This window comes from Euprymna scolopes, chromosome 35 (assembly GCF_053919585.1).
Source record: "Euprymna scolopes isolate OS-2025 chromosome 35, ASM5391958v1, whole genome shotgun sequence".
In the NCBI taxonomy this organism is placed as follows: domain Eukaryota; kingdom Metazoa; phylum Mollusca; class Cephalopoda; order Sepiida; family Sepiolidae; genus Euprymna; species Euprymna scolopes.
The window spans coordinates 74,381,959-74,398,774 of record NC_136516.1 but is presented as its reverse complement, the minus strand read 5'-3'; the positions used below and the strand labels follow the sequence as shown (position 1 = coordinate 74,398,774).

General features: G+C 32.2%; 1 protein-coding gene across 2 annotated transcripts in view; it reads left to right on the top strand.

Annotated features, from left to right (window-relative positions):
* The first annotated feature begins 2,216 nt into the window (after positions 1-2,216).
* The window catches only part of LOC145259935 (matrilin-1-like), a 66,287-nt gene continuing 51,687 nt past the window's right edge, over positions 2,217-16,816 (top strand). Inside the window, exon 1 of one of the 2 annotated variants that reach the window (XM_080117898.1) lies at positions 2,217-2,401. In XM_080117898.1, the coding sequence (XP_079974024.1) occupies positions 2,333-2,401 (69 nt within the window). In that variant the 5' untranslated portion in view covers positions 2,217-2,332. The remainder of the gene's footprint in view (positions 2,402-16,816) is intronic. The other variant, XM_080117897.1, reaches the window with a different exon arrangement.

Genomic DNA, 16,816 nt, shown 5'->3' with positions numbered 1-16,816 from the left:
GTTGAGGTATAAAGTCAGGTACAAAATGACTTAGTTGATCTTATAGTTCTCAGAGTAATGACAAGTTGGGCAAAGGCGTAGAATATAAAATATAGATCTAAATAAATAACACTAAAACAAGTGTTTGTGAACACGTTAGATAAAATAAAACAGCCAAAACAATGAGTGTCAAGAAGAAGCCAGTAGTTGAAGAAAAGGCAAAAATTGGTTTGATTTGAGTTACGGCATATCAAATTTACTTGAGTTATTTTATAGTCATCAGAGAAGTGACAAGTTGGGTATAAACGTAGAATATAAAATATAGATTTAAATGAATAACACCGAGGACAGGTGTCCGTAAACATGTTAGAAAAAAGCAATAAAAACAATTAGTGTCAAAAAGTAACCAGTTACAGAAGAAAGAACGAATACAATTTTTGTTTGGTTTTGACAATATGCCTTAAAACAAAAAACAAACAAACAAACAAACAAACAAACAAACAAAAAAAACCCAAACAAACCGAACTCTACAAATAAATATTTAAATATATAAAGAACTTGAAGCATAGAAACTGTTTCTAAAATAACTGGATTCGCCATTAAATAGCCCGAAAAGGTTGATATGCCGTGAGATAACCAAACGAAACCAATTCACAGGTCCTTAAAGTAGTGACAAATTTAGTGTAGACGTAGAATATAAAATTTATATTACGTTACGTTAATAAAACAGTAAATGAGTCCAGAGAAAAATGCATATCAACCTGTTTTAAGCTATTGAATATTGAAAGAAATACTTATCATAAACGATTGTATATTGTATGCAATTAGAGGAAAATTGCTATTAATTTCGAATGATTGTGAATTAATATATTTCCATCAATCTAGTATGAAGTAAGATTAAGGCACTATATATTCGGTTCCATAGTCATCTACATCATCTATTAAGCCAGTCAGACACCCATTAGAAACAACAAAGAGAAAAAAACTGCATGAAAAGAACTACTTAAAAAGATTGGGATACAAGAGTTAAATTAATTCTTATATAGCAAGGAGACACTACTTATCGAGGCCAAATGCCAATCGAGGATAAGTGAACAAGATCATCAGCTATATGGTGAATAATGCTATGAGAGGATTGAAAACGATGAAATGGATAAAAGTTGATTAATTAACAGGACAGTTATGTAAGTATGTTTGACATTAGATTTGAAGACGACCATGTTGCAGCTTACAGAGAAGCAGTCGTGTGTCAATGTGTTTCAGTGATGCGAAGTTCTGAAAAAAAGCTATACATGTGAAATCCAAGCTGGTTTCACAGAAACACCTTCACTTAAGATGTTGCCAACCTTCACGTGGTCCCCCTGTGTATTACTAGAAAGAATTCTAACAAGAAAGATATAGGAGAAACGCATGCCAACAATAGTGTCGTCTGATTAATACGAAATGAATAAGTGAATAACACCAAATAATCCCGAAAAGCCAGTACAAAAAGCGAACAATAAGAGAGGGAGAGAGAATGAGAGATACAGAGAAATGCAGATAGATAGATAGATAGATAGATAGGGAGAGAGAGAGAGAGAGAGAGAGAGAGAGAGAGAGAGAGAGAGAGAGAGAGAGTGAGAGAAAGAGAGAGAGACAGAGAGAGAGAACTACAGAAAATAATTTCATGTGAGTTGACGATAGTTAAGTGGTTAACGATAAAGATTGATAACCTAGTGTGCCAAGTTCGAATCAATTTCATTCCACAGAAACACTTTCACTTAAAATCTTGACAACCTTCTGCAATTACCCGACGTTTTTTTTCTAAAAAAATTCTAACTCGAAAGACATCGGGGAAACGAATGCCAACAATAATCATCTGATTCGTGTTGAATGAATGTGAAATCCCCATGTTTTTAGATACACAGAAAAAAAAGTTATTTACTGGAGTTTTTGTTATGGATGTTTTATGGGGAAAGAATCAAATTTTGGGTCTCAGTAGAGCATCTTCGATGAAAAATGACGAAAGTGTAGGGAAATATTGCAACGGATTGTAAGGATAAGAAAAAATCACTCCCCACTAGACTATATGGAATTATAAGAAGGTTTCGTGATATTAGACTGGGTTATTTTTCGGGAGATGTAGATGATAATTAGCAAACTGCCATACATGGTTTTACGTTGGTGTTTCCTGCTAATTTTGTAACAGCGGCCTAGAAAGATAATGAACCACTCCTTTTGAATCAGCATGTTAGGTTCAGGTTGGTGTTGGCGGCTATAGCGTCTGCTCGTCCGTATATAAAAGATAAACGGGTTTCGCTGCCACAAACGCAAATTCAATCTATCTTTAAGATTCACAAAGAGAACCCCGCTGATGGTTCAAGTCGAGACAATGAAGTCAATTACAACCAGTGAAATCGTAATCATCGGATACCTGTTTTTGGTAAGTGAATTTTTTTTTTGTTTTATTATTGTTGTGAGTTTTTTTGTTTTTTCTTTTTGCCCTGATTAGAAAATTATGATTTTAATAAAAACGCCACCAGTCTCTGTTTATTTAAGCAATTAGATTTTTATGTACTTGTTTTTTATGAGAGAAGACGTTTAAGCTATTGAGAGACGAAAAGTAACAATGTATTGTATAAAACGACAAACACTGATTAAAAAAAAACAAACAAAAAACAAACAAAAAAAACGCATACCGTTTTAATGTGAGCACTGCTTTCAATTATTTAAAACCAGCAGGGAGACCAAACGTTGCCCGGGATTGAATGATGAGCAACAAATGTTTCCACTCTCGTGTTTTTTTATTGTCGATTTTTGAATCAAATCAATTAGTTGGGGACCCAACACGCTGAATTGAGAGAAAACTTCACATGCCTCCTCGCAGTGATTTAGTTCGCAATACATGATAGTCTGTATTATTTGGATTCATCGGACTACTGTTCTCATCTTGGGTGTCATTTTCACAAAGTTTCGGTCGACGTAACCTCCGACCTTCTTTTGGTGTTGAACTCGGAAATGTTTCTGCCCAACTCGGAAATTTGGACGGATTTTCGAGCAGAACCCTTTATTTACTTTACATGGGTAGCATGTTCTTGTTCCGTCAGCTATGATAGGATAGAGTTCAACAGAAACATTCCCGAGTTCGACAAGACACACCTAAAGAAGGTCGGAGGTTACATCGACCGAAACATTGTGAAAACCACTCTCAAGATGAGAACAATAGTGCGATGAATCTAAATAATACGAACAACAAATCATCATCTAAAAATTCAGAAACGTCATGGTAGTCTACATTGCACTGTAGAGAACCTACTGTTTATTTTTATATATATAAAGGTATGAATTAAACTTTAAAATGCAATGGTCAAGTATCATAGTTCAATTGTTCTCTAAACAGAAACATTCATATCAAACTCGCCTTTGTCATACCAAAGAGCCTAATGTTGATTTTATTTGTCTGGTCTTTCTATTTGTATAGTAATCAAACTTCTCAAACACACTTGTAATGTTAAGCTCTATTAGATGTTAAATTTGGTCAAAATCGCCTATTCCTTTTCATTGGATTTTTCGATTATCGATTAATGATACTTATCGAAAATATTCCGATAAAACATCTATCTAAAAACACTGCCAAATACATAAAGTACGTTTGTGTAAAATTTCATAAAAATAAAACCAATCATTTCGGAATCCATAAAGAACTCTCTATCTCTCTTTCTCTCTCTCTCACACACACACACACAAACAAACACACACACACAATGCCTTTTTAATTAGAATAGCACGAAGACTCGACGTTGTCCGGGATTGAATGATGATCAACAAATATTTCACACTCCAATATTTTTATTGTCATCGAAATCGGTGAAATCGCCCATTTTTCAATCAAATCGATTGATTGCCTGCATTGGGGAGCCATTGTGGTGCACCGGGAGGAAGCTTCACATGCCTTCCCACAGTGACTTATGCCACAATACATTGTAGTAATACTCTGCCTAACGTTCACAGGAAAGATGAACTGGAATAGATACATTGAGAGGATTGCCAAGGCTGCTGCGAAAGAGGGTGGGATCCCTTTACCGTGCTAGAAAGCTACTTACGTCTGAAAGAATTCTGTACCTCTATGAAGCCACCATTCGCCAATATATGGAGTACTGTTTTCACATTTGGGTTGGTGCATCTGCTACTAGGCTCTCATCCTGGACAGGGTTCAGAATAGAGTCGCCAACCTGATAGGTCCTGAACTGACACCTAGGCTTCAGTCTCTGTCCCATCGACGAAATGTTGCCTCCCTCTGCCTGTTCTACAAGTACTTTAATTGTAAATGCTCTGACAAACTACAAGCACTTGTACCCGCCTCGACGTAAATACCCCCGACAAACCCGACAAGCAGCTAAATCCCACCCTATACAGTAGAGATCCCTAGGTGTAAGAAAGCCTTGAACTCCAATAGTTTCTTTCCCAGAACTGCTAGACTTTAGAACTTCCTTCCGGGATTCTGCTTCCCCAACTGTACTGATATGCCGAAGTTCAAGTTTAATGTGAACAGACATCTTGCTACTCATCTCCCTTCATAATATCCCTGCAACTTATGCCCCTTATAGTAGCCCTCTGCTTCAAAGTAGCACTGTATCTTGTTTGATGTGAAAATTGAATTAAAAAAACATTGCACTGTAGAGAACCTACTATTGATTTTAAAAATATTTTAATATATGATGGCTTCAATTAAGTTTTAAAATTCAAAAGTAAGTAGCATGCTTTAATTGTGCTCTAAACAGACACTTTCATTTCGAACGCGCACCTGTCATATCAAAGAACCTCCTGTTGATTTTATATGCCCGATCTTACTGATTGTGCATAGATAATGGTTAGAGTTAGAATTTAAATTTAAAATGAAAACATCAAGTATCATGGTTCGATTGTGCTTTAAACAGGAACAATCATTTCGAATGTGTCGCTGTCATATCAAAGAACCCACTGTGGGTTTTATATGTCGGGCCTTTCAGTCTGTGTGGTAATATACATTATATATATATATATATGTTTTTATTTGTTTTTGTTAGCGATACTTTTTTTTAATAAATTCGATTATTTATACGAAAGTGCACTTTTACCTAAATGCGAGCTGGGAATAATTTCCCCTTTGACCAATTTGGTACCCCCTAAATGGAGAGCTACATATATTGGTACCCCCTAAATGGAGAGCTACATATATATATATATATATATATATATATATATATATATATATATATATATATATATATATATATGATAAGTGAATGTATATATATATATATATATATATATATAATTTTATATATATAATAATTTTATAAATAAAATTATATAAACAAAAATAAATATAAATACAATTATATAAACCATAATCATCGGGTTACCTGATTTTGATAAGTGAATGTATTTATTCTTTTATTATTGTTGTGCGTTTTTTTTGTTGTTGATTGAAAATTATGATATTAAAAACGCCAAGCTATTTCTGTTGAATTAAATATTACTAAGTAATTAGCTTTCATATAATGGTATTTATAGGAGAGCACGTTAAACTTCGTAAGAGACGAAAAGTAACAAATTTTTTGTAAAATAATGCACAAAAATAACGCACACTGCTAAAATATAAAAAAAAAAGAAACACAAAATCAAAACAAAAACGCGCACTTCTTAAAACCGCGCAACGCTTTCAATTATTCGAAAAATTCATACATTACTTTAAAACAAAGTAACATTATGTACATCTATATATCTACATTTATATATATTTGATCAATTAAATTTTTGTATATTGTTAATGTGAACTAAATACCAATCACTTTTAAAAGTGCTCAAGACTTGCATAGAGGTCATGAATAAATAAAATTATACAAACTTTATTAGGAGTTTATACGGATCGCTCAACTTTTTGACATTTCCGTGCCGTCGCCATTTGGAGTCCTGACGACGATATAAAACTGTCGAAACGCTAATCAATCCGCGTAAACTTCTCACGCACACGCGCGTGCACACACACACACACACACACACACACACACACACACACACACACACACACACACACACACACACATATATATATCCCTTTTATATATATTTTATATCTATCTCCGTATTTTTTATCTGCTCTTTCCTCTATCACCTTTCTATTTTTAAGCATTTTCTTTTTCTGTCTTTTTCCCTTTTCACTTCTTTTCTTCTTTTTTTTAATGATCGTCATAAGTTTTTAAACGATTTCCGTTATCCATTTTACATTCGGTTTCAATTCTTACTTATGCCACTCAAATCATATTTTTCTATTTTTGAAATCATGACTATATATTGGGTGTAATATAATATGGAATAAAAAAATTAATTTTATTCTAATAAATACGAATTTTCTCCCCATCTTTCACTCTCTCACTCTCTCTCTTTTTTTCCCTTCTTCTCTCTCTCTATACATATATATATATATATATATATATATATATATATATATATATATATATATATATATATATATATAACTTACTATATATATATATATATATATATATATATATATATGTAATTATACTGAGTTCGTGAAATTCAGTAAATTTTCATATACCAACGAGTTTTAAGCCAAAAATGGTTGACTTAAAGAGTAAGCTACAAGATTATCAAATTTTATAATTGAGCATTAATATACTGTGTAAGCAAAAACAAGACTTCAAAACAAGGTGTTGGTGGCAACAAAAAGTGTATTTCAATTTACGTTACAATTGTTTCCATGTCTAGTTTGACAATTTCAAGCATTATGTCGTTTGAAAAATTTCAAAACCAGCATTTCTTCAGTATATATATATATATATATATATATATATATATATATATATATATGAGAAGAGCCTCATTCGAACATGTAACATTAATTTCTCGAAGAGATGTCTACCTAAGAAGATTTAAATCGACATATAACGCTACTAAACCTTATGTTTGGAATTTTTATTCCAATTTTGATCAAAACACATTAAATGATTCTGATTCTAAAAAATGTCAAATTTAAGGCTTAAGCTTAAGAGGTATTTAGAAGAAATTTTAATTCAACAAAATGTACTAAATTCGTGTCTAATGACTATTCATCAAATACGATACAAATCTAAAATATATTAATTTTTAAATGGTGAATTGTACCCGTATTGTACCCCTAAAACATTTTCAAATAATCCAAACAAATTGACATTTAGCGAATACTTCTTAATTTATGTCTTATATCTATTGTAATAATTTTCATAGAGGGTTTTTGCTTCTTCATATTCTTTGCATGAAATATAATCCACGTTTGTATTCCTTACTTCTAGCAGCTGTGTTCCAAAATTCAGAATAATCGGTCAATTAGGTTGGCAGTGAATCTGTACATAAATATGCATGAACAAATACTTTATATCAATATTCGCAATGCGAAACAATATTGGATACCTTTTTACCAACTGAGAAAAATTGATATTTGGAATTTGGAGAATTAATCTGCTACACTATATATATATATATATATATATATATATATATATATATATATATATATATATATATATATATATTTATATATATATATATGAGCAAAAAGTTAATAAAACATGTTAAAGCACTTTGAAAAAGAGTTAAAAACATATCTAATCGGAAAAGGAAACACTTGATAAGTGGATAGTCCTTAATCCGCGGAGTTTCGAAGAAATACTTTCCTTCTCATCAGAGGGTAGGAATTAGCAAAATGCGAGATCGGATTTTGCATACAAAAGTATTTGATGAAACTGAAAGTAAATCAAAGATCTTACTTGAAAACAAAAAGTGAAGCAGAGGGTATATGGTGAAGAAAAAGGTGATTACACGGGAAAGGATAGTCTGGTGAAAGGTAAATAATCCAATGACGGTATAATCCAAAAATATAACTCCAAGAAAGTTAATTGAGTCTCCATTTGCACAAGTAAAATCCAAGGAAATCACGTAATTGGAAGATGGTCCAAAATAATCCAAAAGGCCGAAATATACAGTGATGATCATATTTATTGGCACGGTAAAATAAAAGTTAAATTTTGTCTAATAAATTCTAAAAAAGGGATTAAATTAAAGAAAATAACAAAGTATATTATGTATTTTTAACTGGCCTTTCCGATGCAGCAATCGGATTTTAGAAAAAATAAATAACAAAGGAACAACAAACATAATTGCAAAAATCCTTGTTCAAAATTATTGGCACGATTTATTTAATAATCAATTGTATAGCCTTTGGCCTTGATTACCTTCCTCAGTCGCTTTTCATAGTTTACAACCAAGTTGTTGCACTCTTCAGTAGTAATTTTAGCCCACTCTTCCTGACAATAATCCTCCAATTGAATAAGATTCTTAGGCTTCCTTTGCATTACCCTCAATTTTAATGTTCTCCATAAATTTTCAATTGGATTAAGGTCTGGGCTTTGTGATGGCCACTCCAAAACATTAATATGATTGTCCTCAAGCCATTTCTTAGTCAGTTTAGCCGAATGCTTTGGGTCATTATCTTGCATGAACCACCAACGACGACCAAGTGAGAGCTCTTTAGCAGAGTCTTTCAGGTTTTCATCCAATATTTTAACATAATCTTCCTTTTTTATGCTACCTGTGACCTTAACAAGTCGCCCTGGTCCAGAGGCAGCAAAGGATCCCCAAAACATCAAACTGCCTCCACCGTGCTTCACTGTGGGTATGGTGTTCTTAGGCAGGAAAGCTTCGCCAGATTTTCTGTAAATATAAGACACTTTATTATGGCCAAATAACTCTATTTTCGTTTCGTCAGTCCATAGAACACGTTTCCAGAATGCAACATCTTTATCAATATGACGTTTTGCAAAGGCTAGCCTTGCTTTCAGGTGCATAGGCTTCAATAAGGGAGTCTTTCTCGGACGACATGCTTTTAAACCAGCTCTCTTCAAAACTCTACCAACTGTATGTCGAGATACATTCACTCCAGAGGTGCTCTGTTCATCAACAATCTCCCCAACAGAGATCCTTGGGTTTTGTTTTACTTGTCGAACAATTTTCCGTTCATCTCTTGGGGAAAGAATCCTTTTTCTCCCTCTACCCTCTAAACTCATAACGTGGCCTTGCGATTTGAACTTGTTTATTATGGCTCTAACAGTGGATTTGGGAAGGTTTAGCTTCTTTGAAATCTTATCATAGCCCTCCCCATTGGTATGGCATGCTACAACAAGCTTCCTGACGTCTTCGCTGTGTTCCTTAGTTTTAACCATGGCGATTGAAAATTATAATTTAGTCACTTATAATAGTTTAAATAAATCGCTATCTAAAAATTATCTGAAAAAAATTATTCACTGAATTAGCGTTAAACAAGCATAATATGGCTATAAAAAAGTTCAGAAAGCACGTAAACCGGAAATTGATTGATATTATACTGATACTAAAAGAAAAACAAAGCCGTGCCAATAATTTTGAACAAGGGTTTTTTGCAATTATGTTTGTTGTTCCTTTGTTATTTATTTTTTCTAAAATCCGATTGCTGCATCGGAAAGGCCAGTTAAAAATACATAATATACTTTGTTATTTTCTTTAATTTAATCCCTTTTTTAGAATTTATTAGACAAAATTTAACTTTTATTTTACCGTGCCAATAAATATGATCATCACTGTATGTATCTAAATTACAACGAGCACTTTTTCTTTCCCTGTATTTTAATTAAACTAGTAATTATACTATTAAATTAAAATACACTCTGCTATTTAGACTATTGTTCTAATCTCCTTTAAATATATATATATATATATATATATATATATATATAGACATATATGTACATATACATATATATATACATATATATATGTGTGTATATATATATGTATATATATACATATATATATATGTGTGTGTGTATATCATAATTCAGTAATTTAAATGTTATAATGTGGAACGGTTAAATTTCAAATCTAGAATTTTTATTACATGCAAGACAAAGAATACATTTCAATAAGTATATTTCCTCAATCTATAGGTTTTCGATGTTTACCCTTCTCCTCAGAGGAAAAAGTAACAGCAAATATTGTAATGGTTTATACCTAATTTGCTTAATGTAATAAACACAGAAAATCATAATTAAAAGTTTTTAAAGTTTTTAAATCATAGAGTAAGGGAAATTAGATATTGGTTCAGAATGAAAAGGATATTGAACTTCATATCCAAATTTTATGGTAAATCTTGAAGTGAGAGTTTTTGGTAGCAGGAAGGTAAAAGGATCCAATGTGTATCGTAATTCTTCCAAGGCACAAGGTAACAACCCGAAGTAAGTATGGTTCCTTGGTTTCTCCTTTGGTTACATGAGACATCCGGTAAATATCCGGTAAATATTTGATTATAATTTAATTTCATAATTTTAATTATTTTATTCAAAATATTTAAATATATTTATTTATAATTTTTAATTATGATTTTCTATGTTCTGTGCATTTAGCTAATTAGGTATACACCATTATAATATTTGCTAATGTTTTTTACGCTTAGAAGATGGGTAAATATCGAAAACCTATACGTTAAGGAATTATACTTATTGAAATGTACTTTTGGTCTTGTATATAATAAAAATTCTAGATTTGAAATTTAACCGTTTCACATCATAAAATTTAAATGATTAAATTATGATTTATTTGCTCTATCTGGTATATTGAGCAATTTTTATTTACCTGGGATTGTCTTTATCAAATATTATAGCCAATGATATTTTGTAAGACCGATAATCACTGGATTTACATACCAGTAGATTTATTGCATTACATAATTCTGAAGTATATATATATATATATATATATATATATATATATATATATATATATTAGCGGAGGGGGGACACCCGGCTTTGCCCGTGTGTCAAATACGCTTAAATATGATATTTTAATTTGCCTAGATTTTGTATATATTGTTATAGAGTGGAAAAGTTTTAAAAAAACAAAAAAAAACTATGTGGATGCATTTAGCAAGAATCGAAACCGAAGCATTCAAAGCTGGTGACGTTACCACTGTACCAACATGACACGCATGTGAACCGATTAAAAATTAAAAATAAACTAAGATGAATGTACAAAATGTTTAACGATTCTTTTTCAATTTTGAGCCATTTTTGACCCTTTTAAAGCAATTTTAACCGGCTGAAGAACCATAAAAGAATGGTCCTTAAAAAATGCAATCATTTGGAGCCCTAACGCCGCTCTGCGACTTTTAGTTTCAGAGGAGATAGAGTTTGAAAATATGGAGACAGACATGCAGACAGACAGGCAGACAGACATATATATATATATATATATATATATATATATATATATATATATATATATATATATGTGTGTGTGTGTGTGTGTTTTATGTATTATGCAACTTTTTGGTCGATGATAATGTTTTCGCAAGGAACTATAATTTAAAATTATTTAGTCCGCAGGACTGCGTATAAGTACCCCTTAATGCAGATGGCAACTTTTTACTAGCTCATTAATCAAGCAGTCTAAGGCGATGCCTGTGTTTGAATACAAACTCAAACAAGACAGAATCGTACACCCAACGTTAAAATTTTTAATGCTTGAAAAATGCTTTGGCATGACGTCACGAAACAATGTTAACGTATGACCTACCGATATTCTTAAATATTTTCGGTCTTATTGAAATAGTATTGGTTTTAGCTGTTGTTTGTCGGACCCCCCCCCCCAAAAAAAAATGTATCACGAAGTTTTATCCATGTCCTGCTGGTTTTGCAGGTCGAGAGCAGACTGAAAGTGTTTCCACGATCTGTAGCAATGGAGACGTGCTCGTTAAGCTAAGGCAATTTACAATGGCTATTCAGAAGCAAAGTTTGATTTGTCAACTTAAATGCTATTTGGGTCTAACTTTTAAAATCCAACATTATAAGTTTATATATTAGATATTGTAGAAGTCACGGAGTCAAGAAACATAACCGATCCTATTCATGAGTAAATATGAACTAATTCTCTCTGTTCAATGTTAAAAGCATCAGTTTTTGCTCCCCCCCCCCGACAAAAGGAGTTAACTCTCGTCCGTTCATCCGTTCGTCCGTTCGTCTGTTCGTCCGTTCGTCGGTCCGCACTTTTCTCAATAACAACAAGAGTTGTGTTTATTATTCTATATTATTTTTAATTTAATGTTACCGATAAACAGTTATGCTATATATACTCAGGCATGAAAAATTGGTTGTCTTATGGCATAGCAACCCTTCTCGAGTTATGTAATACCACAACCTGTAACATTTTTCATGCTTTACAAAGGTTTCACAGCGTTTCAGTCGATGTAATCTCCAACCTTTAGGTATATCTTGTCGAATTTGGGAGTCTTTCTGTCGTAGATTGAAGGTTCAATCCTCATTGCGAGCAACATTCAAAATACGATTGTAAATAACTTAGGACTTCTACCCAACCATGGTAGAGGCAACGAGAACATGTTATATATATATATATATATAAATTCGTATTCCTGTCTGTTTGTTTGTTTGTTTGTTCACAATTTGATTAATGTATACAAAACATGTCTTACTTTAATCTTTCATTTATTTCTATATATAGTATGATACTTGCAAAAATATACAATGAAGAGATCCCATTATTTGCATATGGCATTAAGAAAAATCGATTTTACTAAATAGCGGTATCTTAGTTAATGTTTTTAGCGAGAGAATTATTTTAAGTATTCTATTTAAACTTGTTATTTAATAATTTTTTAACAACAATTATATTGATAATATATTTAATTTAATTTATTTTAGAACTAATATTTCCAACAGCGACCTTTTTTTTTTTAACTTTTTAAAAAGTTATTTGCCCCTAGATACTATGCATAAAAAACAAACGTTCACCAAATATCATTTGGTAATTTCATTAAGCTCTTAGCTAGAAAAATAATTCCGTGTAGATAGAAAAATGTTTGGCTTTTATTGTTTTTTTTAAATATTAAAAAAAACACTTACAAAAAAAAAAACAACCTGAAAAGATTTCATTTGTTTGTTTTATTTTATTCCTTAAACGGCAATACAGAAATCGGTAAATTTTTACCATATAATTCAGCGTCGTTTAATACCTAAAAAAAATGAAGATCTGCTGCCCCCATCTAAATTCCACAATTTACACCTTTTTTTTCTTTTTCCGCGTTAATTTCATCGATTGCAAACTTAATTTTCTAATTAAAAAGGTAACTTTATACGACGTGACACAGAAAAATAAAATATGGAGATCTACTTTTTTTTCAGCCTAATACACTTAAACAGCCTTTATAAATATGAGAGAAGAAATTTTGGAAAAAAATAGTAACATGGTAGTGTGTGGGACCACTTTTCTATATAAATTTAACATAAAATGAGCACCCACTTTTTGGTCACCAAGTGTTCAACGAGACATGTAACCTCTAGCATTTTTCAAGTTTGGCGATTGAGGGGGGGGGGCGCAAAATCTGACAAAAGCAATTTGTTTTTTCTGGGAGCGAGAATTACATTGGAAACATAAAATAACGATAAATTAAATTATTTTTTATGAGAACATTCTCTACTCTCACCTGATAATTTAATAAACAAAACAAACCGCAAAATATGACAAATTCAATTGGGGGGGATTACATTAGAAACATAAAACGACAAATAAAAAGCAAATCGAAAGCCCCCCCCTAAAAAAAAGCAAATCGAATGACAGCTGCACATCTTCGACTGCAAAAACGAATCAGTTCTTGACAATCCTCGATACTATTTTTAGACCATTCTTCTTGAAGCTTCATCCACAAATCCTCCGTGTTAGTGGGATTTCTTTCCATAACATTCACTTCTAAGGTCTTCCAGAGATTTTCTATTTGATTTAAGTTAGGCTTTGCGTTGGCCAATTCATAATTTCGACATCTTGTTCGCTAAGGTAACTCATTAACACCTTTGCCTTGTGACATGGGGCATTATCTTGCATAAAGGTAGCCCTATCGAAACCTAAATTCTGTATGATTGGCGCAACATGATCTTGAACAATGTTTTTATAGATTTGTGCGTTTACATGAGTTTGTAACCGGACAAAAGGCGTTGTACTTTGGCTAGAAAACATTCCAAATACCATGACGCTTCCGCACCCAAACATGACAGTTTTCTTAGTACACTTTGCACTTAATCTTTCACCAATACGTCTCTTTACATTGTTTTTTCCATCATTTCCAAATAAATTAAACTTGCTTTCATCACTGAAAAATACTTTTGCCCAATTTTCATATGTCAAAATTACATACCTGTTTGCAAACTCTAATCTCTTATTCTTCGAACTATATATATGTATATATATATATATATATATATATATATATATATATATATATGTATATATATATGTGTATGTGTGCGTGTGCGCGCGCGCGTGTTGATGGATCTCCATAGTAAAGGCAGTACATCCAAGAGAAGAGAAACTAACAAACTCTGAATATGGTCCCCATAATCGGAGTGTTACTATCCCCTGTTAAGAGCTAACAGAATAGATGAGGCTTCTGGAGAGTGTGAAAAGAAGGTAAACTTTAATTAAAAACCTGACAGTCTCATTCAATATGTCATAGGATCCTCCGTACCTTTATCAAAATGTGGACTACATGATGTGCAAGCTTAATTTCAATGTAAAGAAAGAAACGCACAGGCACTTTTAAGAGTTTCAGTTATTTTCTGTGTATTCTATGCTTGATACAAGAGAAGGCGAAACCTGAAAAATCTCTAACGGAGTAGACAGCAACCATATATATATATATATATATATATATATATATATATATATATATATATATATATATATATATATATATATATATATATATATATATATATATATATATATATGAATTTTTTTCGGGGAGTACAGAATTTAATAATGGCTAAATACAGACCCATCAACATGATGATTTAAAAAAATTAAAAAATTGAAATAAAGGTTAGCTTACCAGGTTTCGTTCCTCGCTCAACAGAGCTAAATCGAGGAAAATACGATTAAAAAAAAAGTCATGAATATGGCGGGGGAGAAAAAAAAAGCTAAAAATAAACGGGGGAAAAATTACATAGAAACTAAATTAAGTCCTAAAATATTTTCTTTTTGCTTGCAAAGAGAAGGTCTCAAAGACTTAATAAAAATAGTTTCTAGAATTTTTAAATGAAAGGGCGAATGCAACTTACTCAATATCGTACACAAAAAGCAAGGAAATTTTAATAGTGTCATGAAATTCTTTGAAAAATGTAAAAGAGCACAGGGCCCATTGCACACTCTTGTTTGGTGCCTTTTGTAACATCAAATGCATCTGACATCATGCCATTTGACACAACAGTAGCTTTTATTTCTTCATGAAACGAGATGATAACAATGATAATCTCTCTCTCTATTATTTGAATTTTTACTGATTTATATAACAAAAACAAAAAAAAAACAACACTCATAGTATGGTCCATTAGAATAAGAATAGAAAGTAAAAAAAGAAATTTTAAAAGTGAGGGGTTCTTACCGTATATGAACTGTTTAAAGTGATCGAAATCAGTGGTAGTAGTCCTTGCTGTTTCCGTTTGTTGTTCAAGTCTTTGTCTTCTGGTCAACTCTTCCACCAATAAGAATATATTAAATTCCAGGCCGAGCCGAGAGCAGATATGTTCTCCAGCCAAGACTCTCTTACCTGACAACCATTATGTAAATATACTTTTCCTAATACACTTCTTATTGATCTACCTTTGTTTGTTGAGTCCTCATTTGTATTGCCTTATACGTTATTTGCAAACATAACAGTTGGTGACGAAGATGAACGTCAAATATAACAGTTTGACGAAGAAATGGAAAGAACTCACTAAAACAAAAAGAGTACAACGCAACGATTGACCTTTCTAAGGAATACAAGTTTAGATGAACGAAATAGTCATTGTTTTAACAAGTATTCACTCGGATACAAGAATTCAGGTTTAAAGTAAAAGAAAATAAATGCGACTGTTGTATGAGTGAAATTAAGTATCTTGGACATATAATAAATAAAGAGTGGCGACGTCCAGACCCAGAAAGATCTGCGGCAATAAAAAAAAACATGCCGTAATAATAATAACGTAACAACCTTGCAGAGTTTCTTAGGTCTCGCAAATTATTACCAATCGTTTATTGAAGGGATGCATAATTTGCGAGCTCCCTTAAATGAGCTGCTAAAAACGGACACACCTTGGAATTGGACGCAAGAGTGTAAAACCGCTTTTGACAAAATAAAGAGCGCACTGACATCTGAATTATTTCTAACTCACTATGACACAAAATTAAATATAGTCGTTGCTAGTGACGCTAGTTCCTACGGCGTAGGAGCATGCATTCAACATATCATGCTTAATGGATCTAGAAAGCCGATAGCTCATGCTTCGAGAACTCTGCTTCCAGCAGAGAAGGAGTATTCGCAGATTGAAAAAGAAGCGTTGAGTATAATCTTTGCAGTGGCTAAGTTCCACCGATATTTATATGGTAGACATTTTATACTTGAAACCGACCATAAACCATTAGTCATAATCTACGGATCAAAAAAAGGATTGCCTGTATACACCGCAAATAGATTGCTGCGCTGGGGTACGATCCTATTGAATTATGATTTCCAGATACAACATCTAGCATCGAAAAATATTTGCCATGCGGATGGACTTTCGAGGCTGATACCACAGAAGCATAATTTGGAAGAATCAGTGATTGCGGCAATTCGAACAAATGTCGAGGTGAAAAATGTGGTAGCAAACATCATTAAAGAACTACCGGTAACATTGTCGGATATTAAAAGAGAAGCAGATAAAGATGAATACATAAATGATATAAAAGAAAAAATTAT